The 17,662-nt window shown below is 42.9% G+C and overlaps 1 protein-coding gene across 3 annotated transcripts in view; it reads right to left on the minus strand.

Moving 5' to 3' along the window:
- The window catches only part of MYO7B (myosin VIIB), a 44,388-nt gene extending 33,589 nt beyond the window's left edge, over positions 1–10,799 (minus strand). For all 3 annotated transcript variants that reach the window (XM_062498901.1, XM_062498899.1, XM_062498900.1), the window contains exons 1-12: positions 10,782–10,799; positions 9,384–9,497; positions 8,622–8,774; positions 7,261–7,445; positions 6,301–6,422; positions 5,476–5,618; positions 5,270–5,383; positions 3,463–3,616; positions 2,468–2,544; positions 2,039–2,158; positions 1,685–1,827; positions 76–286 (exon numbers count right to left, since the gene is read on the minus strand). In XM_062498901.1, the coding sequence (XP_062354885.1) occupies positions 76–286; positions 1,685–1,827; positions 2,039–2,158; positions 2,468–2,544; positions 3,463–3,616; positions 5,270–5,383; positions 5,476–5,618; positions 6,301–6,422; positions 7,261–7,445; positions 8,622–8,774; positions 9,384–9,497; positions 10,782–10,799 (1,554 nt within the window). The remainder of the gene's footprint in view (positions 1–75; positions 287–1,684; positions 1,828–2,038; positions 2,159–2,467; positions 2,545–3,462; positions 3,617–5,269; positions 5,384–5,475; positions 5,619–6,300; positions 6,423–7,260; positions 7,446–8,621; positions 8,775–9,383; positions 9,498–10,781) is intronic.
- Positions 10,800–17,662: the final 6,863 nt, after the last annotated feature.

Consider the following 17,662-nt stretch of genomic DNA (forward strand, 5'->3'; position numbering starts at 1 on the left):
TTGTGTGTCTCAACCCAAGTGTTACCTATAAGCTGTGTGCAAACCCAGGCATTACAAGTGAAAACAGAAATTTACCTTTGGGAATCTGCTCTCTTCATCAATGAGGGAGATGATATTCATGGGCTTGAGTGCAATGACTTCCAGAGCCTGGTGGTTATCAGTGAAGTCAATGTTGTTCCAGGCAATGTGCTCTGCAAGGTATTCCTCTTGCTCCAGCTTGAACACATGGTGCACAAAGAACTGCTGAAGGTGCTCATTTGCAATGTTAATGCACAGCTGCTCAAAGCTGGGGAAGAACAAGATGAAAGCCCATGGTTATCCTTGGCCGGTGCTGCCCTGCTCTCTGCTATTTTGCATATATCCAGAGGCATAAGCCTCTGCATTAAATGCACATCCAGATACACCACTGCCATATTCCACAGTGCTGGGGACTGCCATCACTGCACATTGCCAATCTTAGCAATACAAGGGAGGCATTTTCTGCTGTGGCAAAGACCAGCAGCAATGAGCCAGCTGATGACTGAATGGTGCTGAGTGGGCAAGAAGAGGTCTTTTATGTGTTTCAAGGAACTCCAGAGATAAAGAGGAACATGTAACTGTGAAAATCACTTGACTTATGAGCATGTGACATGTTTCTGTTTGCACTGGCACTACCACTTCTTTTTTTATTTACTCTTTTATGCTGCACCTGAGCATCATTACCTTGTACTTGCTGTGGTACACTGTGTGTGCCTCTGGGGTGCTCACCACAATGAGGACCCATGGGGACTGCAGATCATGGGAACAGCACAAAATAACAGGAGACAACACAAAAGATAGAAGACAGACTAGAGATCCTAGATTATGTTCCAAAATTCACTAAGGAATATTGTCTGACTGAAGGCAAGAGGCATCAGTTGAAATGATTTGCAAAAGATTGCAGAGTATGTGCTGATGGTTTGTGGAGAACTGATGGTACCTGACAACTGAGAGAGCTGCTGCTCCCACCAGAGAGAAGGGCAAACAGAAAAGTTACTGTGAGAATGGAAACACCAGTGGAAGAGACAGCAGTGACATGCAGTGACATGCAGTGACACAGTTGGTGTGCTGACCAGGGACTTTGCTGACCTGCCCTTAGGAGTAGAGAAATGAAGCAGTCAGCAAACAAACAAAAACAAACAAATGGAACCCCAAACTACCAACAACAACAACAACAAAAACCAGATAAATTAAAAAAAAAAGAAAAAAGATGTGAGAACACTGAGAAGGATGTAAGCATGAGCAGAAATGGGAAACACAACAGTCTCCTTTGTGCTACGTGCCAGTTGTATCCCAAAAGATATTGTAGAATGCCATGGAACAGGAAAGTTTGGTACAGACACAGGGCATATACTACATCCTCACATAGCAACTGCCTGCCATAGTAGCTCCATAGCCATCTCCCCATAGAAAATTCCACAGGTTCTGGAATATACATGTGCAATGGCTGCACTAAAATGAAGGCTGGACAAGGAGGCAGAAATATGATCAGGACTGAAGAAGAATGGAATCTGCATGATCATAATTGGAAAAATCCAGTAATGGAATTTTCACTATTTTTCTGAGGAAGATGATGAAAGAGCATGTGTCTCTTTGTTTTTTTCATTGTTTCCCTTTACATCAACTGCTGTTCAGCTTCTATTGCATTGCATCTGGAGTTTCCTACCTGTTGTTGCTGAAGTTTTCAAACCCAAAAATGTCCAGTAGTCCAATGGATTGATGTCTGTCTTTAGGCTTCTGAGAAGTTGGGTTGAAAATGGCTGAGTTGATTTTGTTCACGATCCACAAGAAAATCCGTCCATATATACCCTGATTAAAAAAAAAAAAAGTTAGAGCCCATCATTAGTGACATTGGATGTAACTTACTGCTTGCTATTGTGCTGCCAAGCTATGCTTAAGAACTGCAAGAGCCAGGAGCCCTCTGGGTCAATGTTTATCACGTAAGGCTCCTCAGCCAGGAGGAAAGACAGCTTTGAAAGCATCCCCAGTCTTTAAACAGGGAAGCTGTGAGCACCAGTACCTTCACAAAGGCGTCTCTCCCATTGGCAGCTTGAACCACATTCAGAGGCCTGGACACGCTTTCTCCTCGGACAATGATGGAGAGGTTTGTGAGGCTGTTCTGGAGTTCACTGTAGTCCACCTGGAGAAACAGTCATGGCAACCCGGTCATTCCAGGTGGATAAAGGAGATCCAGCAAAGTTTATATCAGGAGGAGTTTGCTATGACAAACTGCTTGTCTAGCAGCATCCACTGGCAACTTGCTGTCCCATTTAAAGGTCTCCCAGCTTGGAGAGACACCTTCAACAGCATGACTGGAGTGTTAGCAGGACAGAGGCGACATGCCTGTTGAATGTTCATTCCTACATAAACTCCAGAGATGTGCTCTGCTAGTGCACTCACAGAACAAGGGAGAAGGAAGAACCAGCAGGAGAAGATGAGAGTCCATTACCTCGAGCAGTTTGGTGGCGATGGAGAAGTGTGATGAGTCTATCACATCAGAGCAGTCCAGGTTGTCGTACACAGCCGCTGCAAGGAAGAAACATCTAGTCTCAGGGGAACCATCACTGTTTTTAATGTAGCTGCATTTCTGTGACCCCATAGCACTGGGAATGTGGCAAGGTACTCAGTTGTCATTTGAAACTGACAGGTTTGGTGATTTTACCAAGGAGGGTAGTGATTTCAGATGGATCTTGGGCTCTCTCATGTCTAGAACATCAGACTAAAAACAGAAGCCAAACTGACAAGGTTATTCATTTAAAATAGTAGCTATTTGGGATCTGTGCAAGTAATAGCTGACTCCACAAAATGTGTTTCTGGAAATATTTTTCCTGTGTATCTGGCCTGTTGGAAATGTAGAGGAACAAAGAGGAATAAAAGAAATCCCTAATTTTAGTAGTCAGGATTAATCCAAAGAATCCAACTGGCATCTCTGTATCAGACCCGCTGTATCACAAAGTAAGGAGTTCTTTTCTAAAATGTGAAAGCTTCTCGCATGTGCTGGTGGGTCACACTGTCACACTGTGCCTGTCCATACCAGAAGTGCACCTATGCAGGTGAGTGTTCAGAAGAATTAAGCAGGGGGATGTCTGCTATTATCTTCATCACTCCTGTGTCCTCTGGACTGTGTTGAACAACAATCAGCAAATGCAACATGGCATTAATGCTCTGTTGTTTCAGTTTGTGTTATAAGGGCCTATTTACAACCATGGAGTCCTGACAGTGTGACAAAATAATAATAAGTTGCTGTTTTTCAAAACATACGGCAGAGGAGTCACAAATCAGAATTTCATGATGCTTATCTGCCTGCCTTTCTGACTCTGTTCACCTGTTAATACAGGTCAGAGCAGCAAAACCTAATCTGTGCAGGTAGGAGCAGGAAGCAGCCAAGGAAGTACCTTTACCATTGAGTCTGAGGAAAGGAAAGCACAGCAATGCTGAATTTACCTTGGAACTCTACATTCCCTAGGTGCAGGATGGCAGCCAGCAACTTGCTGATGTCCCAGTGCTCAGAGTCTGAGAACATGAGGATCTTCATAGCTGAGCGGATGTGGGCATAATCCTTGGCGTCATTCCGGCCGTCACAGGACATGCAGTTACCCTGCAAGCACCACACCAACAGGTGAGGAAAACCCTCCTGCTACACAGACAAGGAAGAAAGCACTTGCACACTGACAAGCCTTTTTACACAGAGTAGCTATCCTGTGAGTCCACAAGGATGCAAGGTTAAAAACCTATTTAGACATTCTATATCCTCTTCCTGCCATTGTATCTTCCTTCATCTTTTCTTTCAAAAAAGAGTGCATTAAGAGAGGGCTCAATAATGCATTTCTCCAGGGCTAGACTGAATACTGGGGAAGCCAAAAGGAAAAGCTGATGGGAAGACTGCTCTGGAGCATAGAAGGACAGGAAGCTTTTACAAGATTACCTACATTTACAAGGCCTTGCCTGTTTCTTTGGTTTCCTCTCTCTGCCTTGTCAGTAGGAAATTAAGAGCCCTCATCCCAAACCAAAGTGAGTCGAGTTGGATAAGTACTAGAAGGCAGATCTTAAAATAAAAATATTAGGCCCTAGTGGAAGGCAAATGGAAGCATCCAAAGCAGCATCAGAAGAACCTTCCTCAAAGCCTGCACAGCAGGTCCTAGGATGCTGCTCCTGATAGAAACTATTTTCAGCCGTAATGAAGATGGGGAAATGCCTTTTTACCCTTGCCACTTCTGACAATGTAATGTGATGATTATAAAAATGAAATATTCCTAGACATTTCAGTCTACAGCATGTAAACATGCTAGCTTGTGGCAACAGCTGACCTTTACAAAACCATGGATATGTTCTCCTATAATCCAGTCCTTCTATTTCAGTATCACATGGCCCTACTGCTGACCCAGGGGCCTTTTTATGAAATGGCCAATGAGTTAATTGCACTAATTGCACTCACCAGCTTTGCTGCAAGATCATTGCTATTTTGAAAACATTATGTTTGAATAAATCTCCACAACTTTAATGGTTTTGCTTTTGAGACTCCAGAAACAGTCTTGTTTTCATTTCCTAGAAATTAGATGCCTAGCTCCAGCTAATTTCAGTAGAGGCAGACTTAAACACATTCCACAGTTGTAGAACAGCCCAAGTCTAACCAGCTGGTATATTTAATACAAGGTACACAAACGGGCTAAAGGATAGGATTTTCATCATGGCTTTCATGTCCTAAACCACTCAATTAGCTATTTTCAAAAACCTCACCTATGAAGATCCCACTTCTGTCACAATGACATCATAACCCATGGTCACTGTGGGAGGTTACGCTGAATGCTAGCTGCCTGCATTATGTATTTAAGATTTATTAGATATAAGGACTAGGATTCTTATTAATTTTCCTCTAAGGTACACATATGTGATTACTGTTCTCCCTGGCATGAGTTCCCTTGCATTCCTTTGAAATCTGAGTGTCTGGGAAAGTAGGGGATGTTGTCCACATTCTGTTTAATGTGGTCCTTTATATTTCTTAATATTAAGAAATATTAATTTCTTAAGTCTGACTTTGACAAAAAGCTTTGACCTGCCACAAGCTGCTTCCCACTGGTGGACAATACAGTAGGTGTCTGAAACTGATGCTCACAAAACTTTTGATGTTACTGCTTCTGGTACTCTAAGGGAATGACTGTTCATATTTGGTAACAGATCCTAGTGAATGTAATTGTTCACCGGAAGAAGCAAATGGCAGAGGAAAAATGGAGAATAAAGCAGAGACTATTACCATAGTGAGATAAGTGTACTCTGAAGCAGTGCCCAGATTCAGCATCTTTTTCTGCTCTGTATTCATCCCCATTAGCATGCAATAGAAGATGTGATAGTTCCTCTCCTCGGGAGCCTGAAAAAAAATAAATAGGCCAATGGACAGCCTTGTCAGGATAAGGTTCTAACACAAGAACAGGCAGAATGTACACCTGCCAGTGCCCTCACCTGCCGGCAAACCCGGGACTTCTCCAGGAGAAACTGTTCTATCCGGGCTCCTTCTATCACACCGTTTTTGTTGAAGTGAATATCAATGTATTTCCCAAAGCGGCTTGAATTGTCATTTCGAATTGTCTTGGCATTTCCAAAAGCTGATGGGCAAGAGACAGAGATAGTATCTGTATTATTGCAGTTCATAAACATCAAACCTATTTTTCCCCTTCTACTTTGCTGCTAGTATTTAGCATGTTGTGTTCCAAATGACAGTGCTGAGAAGCACTGGAGAATGACTTGTCTCAGTCTGCCTCCTGAAGAGAGGGGCAGATATACTGTGTACACAGATAATTGGGTCCTAAAAGACATATTCAAATGATCCAAATGTGGTCTATATCTGGCCAGCCAAGAGATCTGGACAAGTCTGAAGACCTCCAGAAGGATTTAGTGGGAACACATTGATCCCTGTACAGAGAAAGATGGGTGTCTCAGTGTGCTCCCCTACAGATACATCTATGCTTAGCCAGTCACTTTGTCACTGTCTAGGACAAATGCCAAAACAGGGGGCTTTGCCTTGGGCTCTGCAGTCCCAAGGACTCTTGTGCTCCTGGCACTTCCAGGGTATATATTACAGTGGCACTTCCTCCTACAGCTTGAGAGCAAAGCTGCTGTGGACTGCATGGGAGCATGGCAGAAAAGTATAGATAACATCTACAATAGATCACCAGTGTTTCAGGAGGATTACTAGTTAAGCAGGTACAATGGTTCAAGGATCTGTTTCTGAATTTTTTTATCCTGAGATAAATGTGGCAAATCAGCCATATTTGCTAAGTAACCCACCTTCCAGAATGGGGTTGGCCTCTAGGATTTGCTGCTCTATCCAGGAATGCTGGCCACTGACAGCTGCCAAAAACTGTAGTATTAACTTTGTACTTTCAGTTTTACCAGCTCCGGATTCTCCACTGCAATAAGAAAAAAAGATCATTAAAGGCTTCCTTTCTTTTTTTTGGTAGCATGGCAGATCAAGTTTAAAAACAACAATCCCACTTAAGTTTACCCCGTGAATGGCAGATCAGACTGTCTTTCATAGAAGGCTGGGAAATTTGAGTCTTTCATCATCTTATCTGCTCAAATTTAAGTTGTTTTTCAGTCTTACGCTGAGAACTAAATTCTCCCATCAATTAAAAACAAGAATATCCATGGAAGACATTCTGTGCCTGTGCAAATTAAATGACCACTTACTTTTCTTTTTTATTGCATTGCTAGATTGTTAATGCTAGTGTTAGCACAACAACTGAGTTGACTCAGCTATAATCAGCTACTATTGCAGTGAGACTATCTGGTTCTTCATATTGAAGACAAACAGAAAATGGATTCTTTCTAGGACGAAGAAAGCTTCCATCCATCTTTGGGCTAGCAGAGGTTACTTCTCTTGAGGAAATGTCTAGCTTCAGAAACTACATGTAATATAAATATCTTGTCTCCAAGGTAAAATATAGCCCTATATCACACATGCTCAGGTGTTACATTTCTGTAGGTAGTGATATGCACATTCCATGTGCAAAATGTACAACCACATCCAAAGATTCTGGGGGAAAACAATGGACTTTGGAAAACCTTTGCTTATGTTTTAGGTTTTGCAGTCCTAACTGAAAATAAAGGAGCAGGGAAAAAAAAAATTCCTTCCTGTTGTTTCTAATTTTATCTGTGCCTCCGTATGGAAGGTCTCCTGTGTCCACAAGGTGCCCCAAACCATTCCAAACTTGGTTTCTGCTATTTGTCCTCTCTGAGTCCATTCACCTGATCACACAGCACTGGTCTCTCTTATTCCTCTTCATATTGAAGTAACAGTTGTCTGCAATGGCAAAGACATGAGGTGGAAGCTCTCCAATCCTCTTGTTACAGTACAGTCTGATCTGATCCACTGTGTAGAGGGGCAGCAGCTGGTATGGATTCACTGCTACAAGGATTGATCCTGTGTAAGTCTGGAAAACAGTTGTGAGCATTATGGCTACAGCAAACCTGCAAACAAGAATACAAGCCGCTTGCAATATAAATCTAAACAGAGGCAGGAGGGAAGCCAGGGAGATCATAGCAGCACGTGGGTGAGGCTGAGAGCCCAGTTCTTCACTATCAGTTGCTGTTAAAACATCCCAGGGTAAAGAGGGTTTTGCCCAAGGAAGAATACTGGTGTAATCTCCTTGCCAAATGACAGCTCAGTTCTCTGTCTCAAGCTGAAGTACACGGGAAGTCAAATTTGACCTAGCACTTTGGTGTTATCATAAGGCATTTTGCAGTGTTTTGTTAAGCTGCTTTTGTATCCTAGTGCAGATGTAGCTGAGCTTTGCTAATGGGCCAAGTCATAGTTGTGCTGTTCATACAGTGATTTAGAAACATCTGTATACAGCACCACCAGTGAAATGAAGGAGGCTGTTGAAGGCTGTGGAGATGCAAGGCAATAATATTGTTAGAAAACTACATGAAACAACTGCAGGTTGCTAGAATTTAGTATAACCTCAGTAGTTATAACTGTAGGATCTATAAAATCAGTTCCTTTTTACATTAAATATCATTACACCTATGTTGTAAGAGGCAGCTTCTCTCTACTACTGTATATAATATAGGAGGAAAAGAATGGAAAAACCTGAATATTAATTATAATATTACAAATTGGAAACTAAGGAAGAAAAAATAAAAATGCCAAATTTCCTAGTTACAGATAAAACCTGTAATGGACAAAATATTCACTTACTCATTAGCCATCTTACTACATCAAAATCAAGTAAATGTTGGCTTGGATTGTGAGACATTGAAGTCATGTTGCTACATAATAGCTAGGTTGATCCTCCAGGTAATGGCAGCACTAAGCTGTAACACGGGCTGGATTTAGTTCATTGTCAGTGGCTGGTGGCAGCGATCGCTCTGGGAGAAAGTAAGTGGAGTCACTACCTGTGCCAACACTGTGACTGAGGGGCTGCTGGTAGCTCTCTTGTTCACAGCCAAAGTATTCAAGTGAAAGAAGAGAAAAACTGTGTCGTGTCTCCTTGGCACCCTCAGTCATTAAAGAAGTCAGAGGGTCCTGTGTGAGCGAAAGGCTCACAGGCTGCAGAAATCACTTGCTAAATGTAGAGGCTGCTCCTGGAAGTTACTGCAGCACTCACATAGACTTTGTGCTCCTGATGTCGGATGAGGAGGTTGTGCACCATGCCAGCTTCATGGAGATCCCCGAGGCAGATCATGTCCTCCACCCCCTGGACAGAGGACGGGTGCATCAGGCGCACCATGTGCATGTTCCGAGCCGTGATCCAGTGCTCCTGACAAAGGCAAGGCACAGACTTTAACGTGTGATGCAGTGGCTCACAGGCAAACAAGGGAGAGCTGAGTTAGACTAGAGTGAGCTTCAGTATAATACATGCTCAAGCATGCATGTTGTAACACACAGGTGACTGCCTACAGGGATTAACTGGTTTGCTGCTCCCCAGGACAAGATGGTTTAAACTACTGAATGAAGCCATTCAGGTGGGTTCTGAACAGCACCAATTTTAACACTGTTCAGAGTGCAACTCTGTCATCACAGACAGAACACTGTATGAGGTAGAGATGAACTGATTTCAATGGGATGATGTTTCCACCTAAAACTTCACCAGATTTAGGGATTGGAGCCCATCTATTTCCTTTTCCTAACCATGTACATATAACCTTTATCTTATGAACCTCTGAATCTTCCTAGTGTTTGGACTTGGAGGTACTAGGTAACCATCCTATACTTGTCTTATTTCTATAATTTTTCCTTTATTATATCCTACCTATATCAAAGTCAGACCATCTGGATAGATGGAGCCTTGGTCTGACCCAGTAGGGCCTTCTTTTGTACTTTGTACTTTTGTATTTTCTCTTTTACAGAAGATGATGGCATAGCCCACCTTGCCTTCATCATCCTCCAGCAAGATCCGTCCTGAGTCAGATTCCTTTACAACTGCCCCAATAGGGACATTAAATTCACTGTTTGGTTGAGTGTCCAGCCATACATGATCACCCTGGGGAGAAAAAAGATATTGTCAAGTACAGTGTGATACTTGACGCCATGTAGTGCACAGCAAACACCTCTTGGTCTTGCTTTTTCAATTATTTGATTTCTTTAGCAGTGTTTAACTGGGTAAGTTCTTACTGCTTGCAGGAAGTGCATTTACAGACCTCTGAATTCTACTCCAAGCTCCACAGCTGATCTGGAACATGACTTTGGACAAGTCATCAAACCCAGCTGTCTCACAAGAGGAAATGAGGCAGCACTTTTTCCAAGGACAGCAATAATACAGCTCCACTACCTCTCAGAGGCTGGCTGGGGGCACAGTGAATGCTGGGGAACTGGCTTGGCAGCCTCATATGAGCTATAATATTCTCTCAGAAGAGATTCTTGAGAACATAGACTTTATCAGGAAAGAGAAAAACAAACAGATGCACATACTGGATGCATGGAAATGTGGAGGCCTCTGTTGTGAGAAATTTTAGATACTAATTTTTCCTGCTATAGCTGAAATGTGAGTGCATCCATGATCTCTCTTAGGAAAAAAAAAAACCCACCATGATTCTTTATCCAGCTTAGTTCCTCTCTTCACATATGTAGAGTCTTGTCAACATCTGGCACCTCTGCAGAGCAAGCAAGAATCTGCTCTGCTGTCCCTGGAGGAAGGGGTGAGCCACAGCTGCCCTTTCCTAGGAATGAGCAACATCTTGGTGTTGCCTATACCAGTGTCCTGGTTATACTTTCCTACTCCAGGCCCTCGGGAACACCTCTTGCTCCCGTCTCTAATACAGATTCAAACAGAAAGATGGAATGAAAACTGAACAGAGTTGTAGTTCAGTGGACTTTCTATAGCTGTGTCTCATCATATACAACTTTTGTTAGACACCAAAGCACTGATTGTCATAGTTTCAGTGTTTTTACTGAAAAATTCTTTTTCCTCTCGAAATACTTTGTGGCTTACATTTAAAACCAAACAACCAATGTAAAGCATCCATAAACATTGCACAAGATTATGAAGAATGTTACAGAGTAATAGCTCTTATTTGTGTTGAACAGAACTCCAAAGGTAACTTATACAGTTTCAGTGCCACACCTTGTGACAGAGGTCATCTGCTCAACAAGAGCATGACCTGATGAGGCAAGACACCTGCTTCCCTAGTCTAGGCTGAAATTATTTTATACCTTGTTGATAGTGGATTATTGCTACTTTCTTTTGGTCGAACCATGATGGTAAGGTAATTTTCTCCTCTTTGAGCCTCAGGCTAATCACTCAATCAGAGCAAAGAGTAGGACTTACCTTTCTGAAAACCACCATTATGTTTCAGATCACTGTATGCAACCTGCATGCCAAGAACATAATGTTAGGTCAGAAAACGGTTTTGTTTTGATGAGAACAGACAGTGGGGTTTCCTTGCAAAAAAAACAGTAAGATGTCTTAAAATAATTTTGTTAAAGCAGAAGAGATCAGAGTAAGATACACCCAATGTAGAAACAATGACACTATCTACACAAAGCAAAGAATCTGCAGCACTGGGGTGATGCTCTGAGCTCTGAGCTCTGCCACATAACCCTGGAGATGCTCTCAGCCCTAAAGATATCACTGTGCTCATTTTCATACCAAATAGTTCTCGAAGTCAACTGCTAGGCACAATTATTGTTTGAACTTCACGGTTAGCTCACTAATAAATAGACTCCATGGTGCAATGTGATTTGATGCACAATAAAGTGCATCAAAGTACTAAAGTACTAAAGTACCTTTAGCTGGTCCATTGACCCAGCAGTTCAGTGGCTATCCCAGAGATACAGGTTTAATTAATACTTTCTGAGCTGAGTTCCCTCAGACCTCCAGCTTGAATCCACCACCAAACAGTAACGGAGGCCTAGAGTTCACCTTCCTTGGCTGGAATGGGAGGGACTGCAATCAAGGCATGAACAGCAAAATAAGAGACCGGAGGAAACCACAATAAAATTAGGAACTCACTATCAAGAAGATAACAGCCAAAATATCAGTGGCCAGAAATCTACAGTAGTGCTTTAATTAAGGGATGATGCCGTTTAGGCTGTCGTAACCAAGAAACTAAGTCTTCAAAGCAACTTTCTGTCTCACAGAGCAGGATTTTGGGAGTGATTCCATGACTAGGATTATTTGCCAGCTGGTCTTTCATATTCTGTTATTCTTATGGCAAAGTCCTCACATTCAGGACTCAGAGGCAGGACCTACATATCAACTTCAACACTGACCTGTTGCTGTGAGTAGTGCAGGGTGGCACAGAAGCACAGTCCTTGGCAAACATGGGCTAAATGTGGGCCAGGGTCAGTGATTCAAACTGACAAGCACTTTTTCACCTGCACCAGAAACCAGAATGTGGCAAAAGAGCAGAAATGTTGACCCCAAACAAGGAGGCAGTGACAGATGCAAGCACAGAGACAGCCATACAGTGTCACATCAAAGGGACAGCTGACTCTGAATCTGGTCTGACAGCAGCCAAGAGCAGACCTGTAGGGAGGAGATCCCATATAATCCTAGGATATGCAGTTCCAACATCTAAAATTCTTATTCCCAGAGAAGCAGTTAAGTGGCTACCCCCTGTAGCTGGTTGCATGGACACTTCCTGGCCAAGCCTGGCTCTCTTTGCTGCTTCTCTTGACAAAGTAATGCTGCACCATAAACCAAATTGCAACCCACAGGATGGGTATTTACCTCTCCAGAAGAAATCTTCACTGTGTGGCTTTTGCAGCTCAGGCCTCTCTTTTTCATAAGCATTGGAGTAAGAAGGGAAAGGAAGATGAAACTGGCCCTGGTGCCATTAAGTGCCAGTTCTCCACTGCACAAAGGAGGAAATGACTGAAGCACGGTTATTTATTAGAGGACTTTGCTCCCATTTCAGTGTATATGTCACTTCCAGGTCAGGTGTTCCAGCAAGCACGAAGGCTAATTCTTGCCTGAGTGAACCTTAAACTTCAATCTCTCCACTGGGCCCGTATACTTTCAGATTTCTGGAAAGCACTTTCATAAGAAAACCCTTCAGCATCTGGTCTTGGCCTGCTCCAAGAGGATTGACTTCCCTAGGACTGTCTCTCACCCTGTTGTGTATTAAGAAAATCAGACTTTCATCTCTTCATCAAAACCCTCCTTGGTTTTCCATAGCTCTTTTCTGCAAGAAAATGCCCATCAGCCTGTGTCCTGTCTGGTCTGTGTTTCACAGTACCTAGAGCTCAGACCAAAATTAACTCATCACATTTAACTGAAAGTCATACATGCACCCATATAATGGGATGAAATGTCCTGGATTTATTATTATGAATTTATCTAACTGCCTGTATCCACTTCTCTCTTCCCAAAACAGGACAGGATGGCCAAGAGCTTTCCTCTCTCTTTTGGTTCCATATGTACTCTCTGTGTCCTTCTCACAAATCTGGTTAAATTCCAGTATGGGAAAGAAACAGAAGTGTAGTACATCTGTAGAGAGGCAGATACAGCGTTTCTCCAGCCAAAGCAAGAACTCAGGAGTTAAGCATATTCCAAACTTTACAATGAGCCCAAACAGTGAAGATGAGATTTTTTTTCCATGTACCTTAACCCAGCTGTGTTACCTTCCTCCAGGGCCCTGTGTGCAACACTGTGCACTAGTCTGTGTAGCCACTATTAAACAGGCAAATGTAAATGTGCTATAATTGGGAGCATGTGCTAGTACACCTAATACCCTAATTCTTATTTTCTTGTTTCCTAGGTTCAATGTGGCTGCATTGTATAATGGGGACCCTTGCTGTAGCTCCATGTCCAAATCAGAGGTAAGTATTCAAACATAGCAGTAAATAGTTGGGAGTAGCATGTGTTTATCAACATCACATATTTGTGTTTTAATGTCAGTCTCCTTACCCGAGTTTTTGTTTAAATCTTACAGCAGCAGGTACAGGTGCAGAAATAAAATGTAAGCCCTTCAGGGCTCAGAGACTTTTGGAGAGAAGCAGAAAGCCACAGAGAGCTTTCTTCAAGTTTCTAACTGTGCAAATCATTCCTACTCAAAGATTTTGCCTCTAAGTAGTTCTTTAGCAGACTTATTTTTATACAGTTTTTAGACATCTGTATGCTGTATGTGATTAACAAAATTCCAAGTACTGATTTTATTAGGTAAAAGTCAAATAGTGGCAAAGAAATTAAAGTACATACCTTTATACTACAAAGGCAGATATCTAAACCCAAAGCATTTTGCGTAAAGGACAAAAAATGCCATGCATATTCCTTCAGCTAACAAAACATACATAATTGAATTGCAAATGGAACCTGTTTGGGGGCAGAGAATCTCACTCTAAAATTAACTACGTTGTTAACACTTGTGCCCGAGACACAATGCCTGTGTTGCTTCAGAGAGAAGTACAGGATTTATGTCCTGTAGACACTGTACTAGATGGAATCATAGGGGAATCAAGGTCATCTGAAAGAGAAGTACAACTCATTGTACAGTTGAGATACGTGGTAGAAGGGAGATTGATTTCCACAGCTGACATACCCAAGAGGTAGAAAATAAAAGCTGAGGGAGTAGTGACTTGATATACCAAGGGGAAGCAGCCAAGATGCTCTGTGCAGCACAGGGCCAGCTGAGGTTTGGGCAGGCACTGAGCTGTGCAGATGGGGAAGGACAGGAGAGGAACTTGCCAGGAATGAACAACGCGATGTACTGCTGAACACACAGTTTGGTGAGGGACTGTGCAAGGCACAGGAACATTTGTAGTGGTAATTAGGGGTAATCTGTAGCATGGTCTATCCTGATTAATTCTTGTGACCTTTCCTTTAAGCAAAATTCTGATGGTGAAGACTGTGACATCACATCTTAAGTAATAAAGCTCAAAAAATTATTAAGTATGTTGCAAGACACTGGCACAGGCTGCCCAGAGAAGTGTCCAGGGCCAGGTTGGACAGGGCTTGGAACAACCTGGGACGGGAAGGCACCCCTGCTATGGTGGAACTGGATGAGCTTTAAGGTCCCTTGCAATCCAAACCATTCTGTGATTCTGTGATGAATGCTGCACCAAGAAAAACAACAAAATAAAATTGGATGAACCCTGGTGAATTTAATCCTGCTGTTGTTCAAAGCAATAGGTCTGTCCAGATAGACATGTGTTAACAAAACTGCCTCTTCCTGGCATTTTCCTGATTAACAGATTGATGTCAGGATCAAAGGGTTTAATTTGCACATGGTACTACCTTTCATGTTTTCTCTCCAGCTAAATCAAAATGGCCTTGTCATTCCTGCATCACCAAGTCCTGGATACCAAAATCATTTTATGTTAAACTAGTTATTTCTCTGAGGTTTCTGAAGTGAGGTGGATTGGGTGTAACAGTTTGCAATTTAAACTGTTCACTCAGCAGTCCTCTTGCCTACACTAACCTCCTTCCCTTCCTCTAAGCAGATTTGTAGCTCTAAGTCACTGATGTCTGTTAACTCTGAAAGGGCCAGTGCACGGAACAAAGTGAACTAAATAAGAAGTACATACCATTAAAGGATTTCCAAGTGCATCTCATGGTTTTCTTGAGCATCCTGTTCCTCAGGGGAAGGGTTATTTCATTCCAGCCTGTTCAAGGAGTTGCACAATGAGGCAGACTGACGGGGCTCTGGGATCTGTGTCATTACACACCTTCACACATGCCAAGTGGGCGCTGCTTACGCTGCTTGGTAGAAGACAGGTCACTCTCCCCCACTGTGCAATCCCATTATGGTCTGACTGTCACTCCATCCTTCCTTTTGGGAAGCAGCCAGGATGGTATCACAAGAGTATATTACAGACTGATATCTGCCAAGCTCTGGCTCATGAGGAACAAAGGCATGTGCACGCTAGTGTGCACACACACATTACCTGCAGAACGAGGGCTGGAATGGATGCCCAGTTACTCAGCATTGATGGGGTCAGGTTTTTTCAGACACAGTGCTCCCTACCCTGTGTGATGCACATGGCATGTCACAAGTAGGTTAGGAGGTTTCAGGAAGATGGGAATTCATAACTATTCCTAATTCAAAACGATTAGGAAGAAACCTCTGTGCCTCCTTCCACTCTCAGTAAATGCACAAAATCTCTATTCTTTCATCGGTGCTGCCTCAGTGCATCTGGAATTTGGGACAGTGGCTCACCATCACTGCAGAACATGATACATATCTATAAAGGACTAATTTCCAAGGTGGACTATCATCATACTCTGATCCTCTTGGAACTTCAGTTTTAGATAGATTTCTGTGTTTTCTAGACACATTGATACAATTTCCAGGTACCTTGGTACACATTATTCAACAGGGATTTTTGTTGTTGTTGTTGTTGTTGTTGTTTTGTTTAAATTTGGTTTGTTGTTGTTGTTGTTGTTGTTGTTTGTTTTTTTTTGTTTGGTTGTTTTGTTTTTGTTTTTTTGTTGTTTCTATTTATGTTTCCCTTTTCCATAATTTTCTGCTACACTACTCCCAAGTTATTTCATTATTCTTTTATTTGTTGTGTTGTAAAGTTGTTATTCTGCCTTCTATTTAGTCACTTCTGTAAAGTCATTCCATTTCTTTATGGAAGTCAGAGAAATGCAATGACAGGAGCCTCCCATCACATACTGCCACATGTACCTGCTCCTTCCAGAAAAGATCTCAGTGAAACCACACAGTGCAAAGACCTAAAAGAAGTAAAAATCATATAGGAGCAGGAAAAAAGGACATGATACCACTAAGAGCATGGTCCTGAGACTCACTTAAGGATCTTTGTGGCTATCTGGAAAAGACCAGTAGAGTGGTAAACAACCAGACATTATCTGTGTTTTATGGAAGCTGCTTTCGGGGGGGTGTGTGTGTGTGTGTGTGTGTGTGTGTGTGTGTGTGTGTGTGTGTGTGTAAGGTTTTCTGCATTTTCACTAAGAATTTAGGATTGCATCCGAGAAACATCTGACTCCACTGCCAATTTCTCCTTCTAAGTGTTTCACTGTAGAAGATGTTGAGTAATGACTCAGTTCTGAGAGTTCAGCTGTGTTTACCCTGGTACACTCCTGGAATTCTCTGCATGAAATTGTGCTTGCTGCTGGATGGGAAGTGTTGGTTAATAATGGTTTAACCTCTTTGTCATCCACTCCAAGGTGCCTCTAGCACAGCAGAAATAGACTCATTTTGCCCCGAACACTCAACTTACTAAATTTTGATGACTCTGAACAAGGGTGCAGCATGCAGAAATCATAAAAATCACTGATGTTCAGAAATATACCAAATGACAGGTGCAGCAGTCTGTCTCACAGAAATCTGTCTCACACTGACCTGCATTTCCCTAGAAAATGAGGGTGCTGTTCTGACAGACCGAGGGGCAGGACACCAGCACTGTATGCATTTATTAGAGCCATCGTTTTGAAATGCTGCACGAATGACAGCAGCCATCCCTATATCAAGGGCATGCCAAATACTTGGGTAATGCTGCTACTCAGAGGATAGGGGCTACTAAAACAGAACACAACAAACCCTAAAAAATACGAGCATTGTTTTGCCCTGCCCACGTTTACTGCGGAAGTCACCATCCCCCGGGAGCTCAGGGTGAACTTTCAATCCTGAAAGGCTAAATCTGCAGGATCCACCCACACATGAACTAGATTGAACTGGAGCTTCAGCCAGGACAGTCAGGCCTAAATTTGCTGAGAGAACCTGTCCTTCCTTTCCATGGCCATGGTGGGTCCCCTTCCAGCCAGCTGTGAACACGGACATTGCCAACCCCCGTGCAGCATCACAGCCCGCTTGGGAGCGTGTGCCTGAGCTCTGCCTCTGCTTTGCCACCTTCTTGGAGATGCATGTTAATCTTGCTAACCTGGCTTGTAAAGAGCAGATAAATTAATCTGTTATTAAAATGGCACCACCTTTTCTGCTCTAGACCACACTCCAGATCTCCCAACCCTTAAACAGTCACTGCGGGAAGCATCGCACCATCCCTTCGTCTGGCAGAAGGGAGGTGTTGGGAACTCTCTCGTAGCTCAGGGCTGTGGTTCCGAGCAGCCATTAACACTGTCAGGGCTTGCTTTGGTCTCCTGGAAATTCCCGCAGGGCTCAGACAAGGCAACACCTTTGCCAGGATCACAGCCACGTCACCCTGCAGCTGAGCACCGCCGCGGTCACACAGGGGCTACAGACAGCCTTTTCTCCTCCAAGGCTCCTTCAGTTTCCCCAGCGCTTCAGC

Source organism: Cinclus cinclus, chromosome 10 (assembly GCF_963662255.1).
Source record: "Cinclus cinclus chromosome 10, bCinCin1.1, whole genome shotgun sequence".
NCBI classification, from domain to species: domain Eukaryota; kingdom Metazoa; phylum Chordata; class Aves; order Passeriformes; family Cinclidae; genus Cinclus; species Cinclus cinclus.